At 33.5% G+C, this 10,080-nt stretch overlaps 1 protein-coding gene across 2 annotated transcripts; it reads left to right on the forward strand.

The window, feature by feature from the left end:
* The first annotated feature begins 2,721 nt into the window (after window positions 1-2,721).
* Window positions 2,722-6,680, forward strand: TBL34 (TRICHOME BIREFRINGENCE-LIKE 34). 2 transcript variants are annotated; one of them, XM_078975922.1, is made up of 6 exons: window positions 2,758-2,889; window positions 2,981-3,182; window positions 3,779-3,956; window positions 4,275-4,471; window positions 4,643-4,801; window positions 6,308-6,680. In XM_078975922.1, the coding sequence occupies exons 1-6, from the start codon at window positions 2,856-2,858 to the stop codon at window positions 6,654-6,656; spliced, it is 1,119 nt and encodes a 372-aa protein (XP_078832048.1). In that variant the 5' UTR covers window positions 2,758-2,855; the 3' UTR covers window positions 6,657-6,680. The 2 variants fall into 2 exon arrangements, with proteins under 2 accessions (XP_078832047.1, XP_078832048.1); XM_078975921.1 differs by having other exon boundaries at window positions 2,722-3,182.
* Window positions 6,681-10,080: the final 3,400 nt, after the last annotated feature.

Genomic DNA, 10,080 nt, shown 5'->3' on the forward strand with positions numbered 1-10,080 from the left:
ATGTTTGAGGTGACAAATGTCATAACATTCCGACGCCTGAAGAACGTCGTCACATGCCAACTAGTCGCTAGCATGGTTGTAATAACTCACATGGGGTATTAACAATACATTTTGGTTTACAGGGCTAACAAACACTTAAAGTGTTTTATATACGTATAAAACTACATATACTATTTTGGGAAAATGACACACACGCCCTATAAAGTTTCTAGGGTTGATCTTTTTAGTCCCTAAACAATTTTTTTGGCCTTATAAGGGAACGAAGTTGTGTTTGTTGGGTCGATTACATCCTTTTGGCCAAAATGAAGGAGTCACCTGGTTACTTCTTTGACACATTGTGAAAGTCAACTTTTCTATGGATTACTTGGACTTTATGAAAGTCAACTTTTCCCTCCCTCCCACTGAATTGTAATCGACTCCAGCACCCACTATCGTGTTCTCTTGGGCTGCCAACACAACCCACACCCACCCATTATCATTATTGTTGCCGTGGATGGAGGTCTACATACTGTATGCCAAAACGACCCGCTTTCAAAGGATCAGCTTCAATCAATCTCTCAGATCGTCTAAACCAAGTCCTCCGGTGGGCCCTAGGCTCAGTCGAGTTCATTTTCAGTTAGCACAGCCCCGCTTTCAAAGGATCAACTCCAATTAATCTCCCTGCTGTCTGCCTCCTTACTGGAAAGTTCATCATGTTGGAGATTTTTAATCTGCAATAAATCTTAATTGCGCACGTAATTTCCCAATTAATGACAAAAAAACACTTCCAGAAAGCACGATCACAACTAAAAGTTAAGTTAGTTCTCACATCATGAACAATACTATCATAGTCATAAACATGCATCTTGGATAGCTCTTCAGATTTCCCCCAAATAAGTTAAAATATAGAGAAATTTGATGCGCAATCGTAGTGGTAGAAGTGATAGTAATTGCGGTACTTCACATTTGAGATCTACTGGATCTCTCATAACTCAACTTCATTTATCTCTTAGACCAATCAACGCCACCAAAAACTTAGACCAAATTAGGGAATCAACAATCAGCGAAAGAAGAGACGATTATGAGATGAGTGAGCGGGCGATTCCTTAACCTGAGGTTTCCCAGGGATGGTAATGACATAATCCTTACACGCTTGAAGCTTTTCATCTCCGATTAGAGGCCTTATGTGTACTGCTACTTTGACCCAACAATCCTCCATAGTCGTAGGTGAAGCTGCTGTTTCCATCACATTAAAGCAATAGTGGAAGTAGATTTCTGCAAACAGCTAGAGATTGAGAGAATGAGAAAGTAATTTCACATCAATGGTATTCACCAAATCAGTTGTTCAGCTTACAAATATGAGATAAGATGCGATGAGAGAGAGAGAGAGAGAGAGAGAGAGAGAGAGAGATGGGTAAGCCCCAAGTTTTGTCTATATATCCCTTAAACTGGCTAAAACAAGTTAAGGGGACTAAAAAGACAGGTTGCCCACAACTTGGTTCTCTCATAAAGCCACGAAAAAACTTAAATGACTAAAAGGGTCAACCCTAGAAACTTTATAGGGCGTAAGTGTCATTTTCCCTACTATTTTAAGTGTGGAAAATACTTATACATTTCCGTCTTGGAATATGTAAGACTACAAACGGCTTACAATTCATTTCAAAGAAAATATTTGATTTTCTGGAATAAACACTATCATTTTACGAACAACGACTTACAACTCATTTTATGGAAAATATCATATTTTTTAGAAACAAACACGATTTCTTTACACAGAAAGACATACATTTTCTTATACAAAATGCTTATGAACTCGCAAACTTAATTGTTTACATTTTTCAAAACCACTTGTATTTTCAGAGAATCAGTAATACAAGTAATCACCAGCTTTTGAAGATGGGACGCTAAGGCGTCGGTTAAAAACTTAAAATGTCATCATATTGTAATTTATTTGGAAACATGTAAAATCATGCAACAATGTAACATTTTAAATTATATTGATGATGGTTGTGTTTTCTTTCTTTACTATTATTCAACTGTTATGATATTGTACATGACGTCACACGCATCCGAACGTTTCCGCCATTCTGGTTTGGGGTGTGACACAATATCAAAACCATGAGCGACAACTATCCCCTTTGGCTTTTGTTAAAGTAATCAAAACAATCAACTATATACATATGCTAATGACTAATGGACTTTTTATATGTTTTTTTTTCCTTGATAGACTTCTCTAAAGTAATAGAATGTGTATTACACGGGTTGATTTAAAAAAAAATTAACAATTAAATTAAACTGTAAATAGAAAATATTTTTTAAGATACAACTTTTAAAATAAGAAATGAAAAAACGTATTTATTATAATTTATTATCATATATATAATATTTAATACTTTACATATATAAATATATAACTTTAATTTTAAAAATTAAAACAAATAAAAAATTAATAAGTACATAATATTTATTTCAAAAATACTATAAAATTACAAGTATTAAAAATTATAAAAGATTGACCGGGAAAAAAAAACCATTAAGATGAATTTTTTTGAAAAATATAATTAAATATAATATTCTTTGTCAAACCTACCATAATAGTTATTAAATTATTTTGACATGGAGGTACTTGAGATACAATCGGTTTCCAACTTGGCCACTACTCCTAACACACCAATCAAAAGATCATAAAAATTAAAAAAAAAAAAAAAAAAAAAAAATGAAATCCATTAAATCCCACCAACTATTAGAAACTTAAATATGGGAGAAAACGCTACATATATAGAAGCTGGAAATTGCATAGGAAAGAAAAAGATTTGCCAAACGGAATCAAGGTTAACTGCAATGGTGGCGAGAAACCAACATTTGGTTCCCATAACATGGGGATCATCAACAAAGTTCAGTATACTTCAGGTTTTTGTTGCACTTCTTTTTGCTGTGTTTTTCATCGGAGCAGTTTATATGGCGGGAGAGTACGTCACATTTAACATGATTCCGGCGTCAGTTGATGATATGTTTTCAGGCGATTCATTGTCAGAGTGCAATTTATTTTCTGGGAAATGGGTGTTTGATAACACGTCTTACCCTCTTTACAAAGAGAAAGAATGCAAATTCATGTCGGATCAATTGGCCTGCAACAAGTTTGGAAGGGAGGATTTGAGCTATCAGAACTGGAGATGGCAACCTCACCATTGTGACCTTCCAAGGTCCTCTCTCTCTCTCTCTCTCTCTCTCTCTCTCTCTCTCCTAATAATCTAGGAGGCTAGTTTTGTAAATCGGGTATAGATTTTTAATTGAATTCATATTAAATTTTTAAAGATCTTTGTTAATTTACCACAAACGATGGAAGGGGAACACACCTCACTAACTCTGTCACTGGAGTTCAATTGGAAATTGATGAAATAGTTGAAATCTAAAGTTGTTGCGTGAGCTCTTTTGCTGTCGGATTAATAAAAATGATTCATCGATAAGCACAAGGTAGAAGCTTTTCACCTTTAGTTTATTAGCCTTGGAATGAGTCTTGTTTTCACAGTAGAAATGAGGTTAATTAACGTCAAAGTGAGACCAATTCTTTCTTTTGTAAGTTATTATTTATTTCAAAAGGTTTTAGGGTAACCGCAGTTTGAGACTTTGAATTCAGGAAACAAGATATGGTTCAAGCAGGCAAGTAAACAGTATAGAACATTAATGTAAATCAGCTGTTCCATGTTCAAGTATGGTCTAAAAATGGTTTAATATGATCTTTCTAACTTTTTCTCGCTCTAGAAACTGCAACGTGTTGATTTTGATGTTTTCATGTAAGGTTCAATGCAACAAGATTGTTGGAGAGGCTAAGGAATAAGAGGATGGTGTTTGTAGGGGATTCTTTAAATAGAGGCCAATGGGTTTCAATGGTTTGCCTTTTAGATTCATCCATCAAGGATCCAAACCTCAAATTCATGAACTACAATGGTTCTAATTTAATCTCGTTCAAAGCCGTGGTAAGAAATTTAACATAATCGTTTTATATATTGGACTCGTCAAAAAAGCTTTGCATGCATGTCGAATCATAATCAATATTATTCGTGTTTATTGATGATCAAGGAATGCCTCGGGTGAGAAGTTTGGAAAATCAAGCTAACATTTCTAACGTTGATTAACATTTACTGTCAGGAGGCTTTTTTTTTTTTTTTTTTTTTTTTTTTTTTTTTTTTGAAAGGCATCATTAATTAAAATTTGTGTAGTTACTCATGTATATTAGTTATCAAAATTGTCAATATATTCCTTAATTTTGTGTAAATATTGTATGAAATGATCAGGGGTACAATGCATCGATTGAGTTCTATTGGGCACCATTGTTAGTCGAGTCTAACTCGGATGATCCAGTGAACCATAAGCTACCAGAAAGGATTGTTCGATCTCAATCTATTGAAAAACATGCTAGGTATTGGACTGATGCTGATATACTGGTATTCAATTCCTATCTTTGGTGGAGAAGACCCCATATCAAAGTCTTGTAAGTTATTATTCAATCTAGAAATTAATTCTAGGTCTATTAAATAGTTACTTTACATAAAGTCTTCAAGGTTGGAGAAAGAATAGTAAGTTGTCCTTTAATTTACATACAATTTAGATGTAGCTAACATATGTAACGTAAAGGCTGGATTTGAAATTTAATGTTTTATAGGTGGGGTTCGTTTGAAGATAAAAACGGGATATATAAGGAAGTGGAAATGCTTCGTAGCTATGAAATGGCTTTAAAGACATGGTCAGATTGGTTGGAGATTCAAGTTGATCGAGCCAAGACTCAGTTGTTCTTTATTAGCATGTCACCTACTCATGAAAGGTAACAATATAATCCAACTTTGTTGAACCTTTATCATCATTATATGCCATATACATATATTACGCGACTGGTCCTATGGTCCAACTATTTTAATAATCCAAAGAAAATCGATAGCTGAAAACTACGTGTCTTAGTCTCTCTCTCTCTCTCTCTCTCTCTCTCTCTCTCTCTCTCTCTCTCTCTCTCTCTCTCTCTCTCTCTCTCTCTCTCTATATATATATATATATATATATATATATATATATATATATATATATATATATATACCCGATCCTATATATAAGATCGGATGAGAACTCTTTTTAAAGTGAGAACTCGTGAGGATACTTAAAAAAAACAAAAAAAAAAATCTAAAAAAAACACAAATCATAAAATCGAGCATAATACTATATCGGAGAGAATAAAAAATTGAAATTTTTATTTTGATCATTAAAATTGAAACCTGGTTCATTTTTATAATCCATGATTCAATTTTAATGATGCAAAATTGTTTTTCTAATTTTTTTCTCCTGGATATAATATTATGCTTGATTTTATGATTTGTATTTTTTAATTATTTTTTAAAGTGTTCTAACGGGTCCTAAATTTAAAAAGAGTCATCACCGGAACTGGACAATATATATATATATATATATATATATATATATATATATATATATATATATATATATATATATATATATATATATATAACTCAATAACAAAAAAAAAAAAAAAAAAAAAAAACCATCAACCAAAAAAATTGTTATTTTTTTTGTCTAAATATAGGTTAGATGTGGTTTTGATTTTGAAAAATGATATTTGGATTAATAGTTTTCAAATTCATACGTATTTTTTGATTCTCAAACGAACTTTTGTCTCTCTCTCTCTCTCTCTCTCTATATATATATATATATATATATATATATATATATATATATATATATATATATATATATATATATATATATATTAAAAAACAACACTAAATGTGTATAAAAATAGACTAAATGGGATCTATTAATTGCAATTTCACATCAAGGTTTTTATTTAAGTTTAATATATCTCCTCTTGAATGATAATATTTATAATGCGCTGTAGTTATGAATGAGTCTTTTAGTCGGAAAATTGAATCAGTTGGAACCGATTAGTGGTATTTTGCCCGGTTCCTGGTCATATCAATCCATCATTTTTTGTTTTTGATTCGTTCGGTGTAGGTTCGATTCTAGCTAGCCGGTTCCAACACACCTTCTTAGATATCACACTCTTTAGTAGAAACAAACTGGAACTAGTTAATATCATTTAGTGGTATTTAGTTCATTTCTCGTTCACTTCTTAATCGATTTTCGATTATTCAGAATCCGGTTCTTGTTTGAATTTGTTCCAAAATCGGTTACATCCTATTTGTAGTGAATAAAATATGATCTAAAAGTGAGAAAGAAAGTTGATATGGAGTTATCTTAAAAAGCAATTATTCCTTATTTACATGACCATAATGCAACCCTTCAATCTTTTTCATAATTGTAGGGCCGAGGAGTGGGGTGCATCCAATGACCAAAATTGTTACAACGAGACAAATTTGATTACAAAAGAAGGATATGCAGGTAGCGGAACAGATCCTAAAATGATGAAAATAGTTGAAAATTCCATTGATGAATTGAAAAGTAGAGGTTTGAAAGTTGAAATCATCAACATAACACAACTTTCAGAATACAGGAAAGAAGGACACCCATCAACTTATAGAAAACAATGGGAGACACTTAGTGAAGAACAATTATCAAACCCTAGTAGTTATTCAGATTGTATACATTGGTGTCTTCCTGGTGTGCCTGATGTGTGGAATGAGCTTCTTTATGCTTATATATTTCGACAATGAAAAAATATCAAAGATTGTCATCAAGCCTCCACTTGTTTGAATGTTAACTTACAATTTTTTGGAAGTGTAAAAGTTTATATATTGCCAAAGTATATACGACTTATACTAATGACTACAATGTGGTTGCTAGTATAAAAGTGTACAAAACATATCATATGCGGGAGATCAAATGGTATTTTTTTAACAAGTAGAATACAATTAGATCCTGTCTATTGTATAAATTACAAATAGTTGATCATTAGTAATTACAATCCATCTATTTTATTATAGCACGCGTAGATGTAAATAGGTAACCGCTCTAACTTCCATTACTATTTATTTCATCGGCTAAACTCCCTTAATTACCTACCTTCACTAGCTAATTACCTACGTAGTGAACCTGATAAGTTGTCTACTTAACGACCACTAGTAGCTCCTTTATTGTGTGACACATCTATTGAATCCTTCCATGCATTATTCTTAAGAAAAACCAAATTAATTACCATATAGAAACCTCCACATTTTTTGAGTGTGTCCTCCCTTTCTTTATCCTCCAGTTGTAAAATAACTCATTAGTATGGTCATATGATCATTTTGTAATGTTAATTATATGTAATGTACGATTATATATTGTACCATAATTTTCTAGAATAACATTTTAGTCCCTTGATGTTAATGCATATGATATAATGGATATGCCATTAGTCTATGACTAGATAGACTAATATGTGTTTTGACTTTCATATAAGGTGTTAAACTAATTTATTAATCACATAATTATGAAAGGAACGCATGAGGGAATTTCTAAGGGTCCATCTCATTCAAAATTAATATTTTCTATATACTCACCATAATCTTGTATGCAAAATTCATCTATCGGGATCATTGTTAGAAACTGGACTTTTAGCAAAGGATTAAAGCCTTAGCCACATCAACAACAAATTAGTGACAAAAACTATATTAAGTGATAAATAATAAAACACAAATTTTAGAGAGAAATTAATGATGGTTTAGCAAGGAGTTAGTGACTATAGTAACCCCTTGCTAATTTCTTCTCGAAAATAAACATCCTCTGGTATCATCCACGTTTTCCCCACCTCCCGAACCAACACCTGCATCTTCCCGAGAGCGATAGTACTCAGCTCCTAGATAGGCATAGGGACCATCACAATAGTATCAATCCTATTTGATAAGGCCAAACTAGTAACCCAATGACTCTCGTAGATCCTGCTCAAAGGTGTATACCCTAGATCCATGCTAGATAAGTAAAGAGCAAGAGAAAAATGAAGATGAAGGAAAACCTCCGTCTGAGTGAGGCACCACAAATAGAAAAAGTCTCTCGAGGGAACCTTGTCACACTCATGTCTGTGAAAAATGGTAGAAGTGACCAATCGGTGAATGAATCGAAAGATAAGAGAACGAAAGGCGCTCTCCTTGGCCGTCCTGGAGACGTAAGTCCTCCGATCATGAGCCCAAACCTACATGTAGTTGTACTCTTGTGGTGTAGCAGTAATACGTGAAAGTACAAGATTAAGTGCACGGCCAAGGTTTGAAATCTCAAACCTTGAATTAACTTAAGATCAATGTCTGCCACTAATATATTGGTCTAACCATCTCTGGTAAACAAGTCTTGTCTTGGAGTATGAAAATCAACAAAGTATTCAACAAAATATCTGACTAGGGTAAAATGTGTATGAGAAAAGTAAAGACGGTCTAAGAAGAAGAAGAATGACAGTGAAAGAGATTTGACTTGCAAAAGAATTTGTAATTGATATGAAAAGAATATTGCTACTTCTTGCTTACAATCCATGAAACATCTTCTCCTTTAATATTAAAGGAGAGACATAGTACAAACTGTGAACATTCTATGGATTAGATAAAACAGTGAACTAACCAAATCTAACACATAATATTTACTTGACTTTGTCCTATGAACTGTTCACTCACTAAAAGCGACAAGGAACATTTGATGCTTGTACGAAATCTATCACATCGAAAGACTAACTTCAGAAGTTCTTCGTCTCGGGAGAAGACTGATTTCGTAACTATTCACATCTCGGATAGCATTGACTTCAGATCTGGTTTGGCACAGATTTTTCTAGAGGTTCACTTTTATGCATCAACAATCTCCCCTTAGGTGAACATAACAATCAATTAACTCAATGGGATTCACCAAACACAAAGAGATAGGCACTTTGTACCCAGCTTTGGAGATGAACTTCTCAAGGATCTTTGATGGAACTAGATGTTTTTCAAGAAATCTAAAGAATTCTTTTCAGTTGGTCTTCTTTTTGAGATAAATGTATCCAAATTCCGCTCTTCAATGGGTCCTTCTGCCAAAATACGAGCTTCAGGAAGTTCGTAATTGATTTTCACTTTTCCACCAAAATATTCTCGATTCCGAAAAAGTGAGAAAATTCAATGGCGGACTTGCAGAATTACGCAACGCAGTCCTTCAAGAAATTGATTGCAGCACTATAAGCTTCGATGCTTGAGTGATTTTTTTGGCATTCTCGAAGATGATTAGTAATGGTGAGAATGTCAATGGGGTTGATTGAGGGAAAGTCAGCATTCGTGAGAGTGATTCTTGCTTCTTTATTCTAAGAGACATAGTATCTTTGTAGCATATAGTTGAGATTGAACTTGCTCTAAAACTTGTTATCGCATCCAACGATTTTGGTAATCCGCTTCTGAGACCACACTTCTTTTTGAGGAAGCGTGTTAAAGGAATAGAAGGTTCTTAATCTCTCACGCTATGTCCTGATGATTGTTTGAGGATCATCATTTGGATGAAGATGCGCATACTTGATGTAGAATTTACCATGAGGAGAGATTGGAAGATCAAGTTGGCCAACCTCCTGAGTTGGAAGATCATAGTACATGAAGGGGACAAAATGAATATCGTGAAACAGTCCTTCTCGGAAAAGAGGTTATATGGCCAACATCGGATTCATATTGTATTTGTGTGCTTCAATCCTGACGCTTTCTTCCAAAGCTTGATCTATTTGTTCTTGAAACCAGCCCTCATAATTTTTGAACGTCTTCATTGGGCTGTTTGGTTGAGTAGCAATTTTTGAAGAGACTCGTTTAGATCAGAGATGATTTGTTGAAGGGTTTCAGAGATGATGAATTTTGGTAGAGGAGGAAATAGAGGCTCTTCAAGTATATCATTAGGTTTAAGGGTTTGAGAACCTTCATCGATCTAAACAACCCTCATAGTATGGATTAGTGAAAGGATAGATTGTGTACCTCGAAATGCATAGATGGTTAGCTTTGTTTTGATTTTATCCATGTATCGGTTTCTTCTGAACGTTTTGGCTAACGATGATGGCCAGGTAACTGAGGACCACTTGAGCTTTTCTACATCCAAAAGGACCTTTATAAGTTTTTCCTTAATAGCTTGAGGTCCTAAAACACCATTTTCAATCAGATCTTCTTCTTCTTC

Source organism: Lactuca saligna, chromosome 9 (genome assembly GCF_052625555.1).
Source record: "Lactuca saligna cultivar CGN05327 chromosome 9, ASM5262555v1, whole genome shotgun sequence".
Classification (NCBI taxonomy): Eukaryota; Viridiplantae; Streptophyta; class Magnoliopsida; order Asterales; family Asteraceae; genus Lactuca; species Lactuca saligna.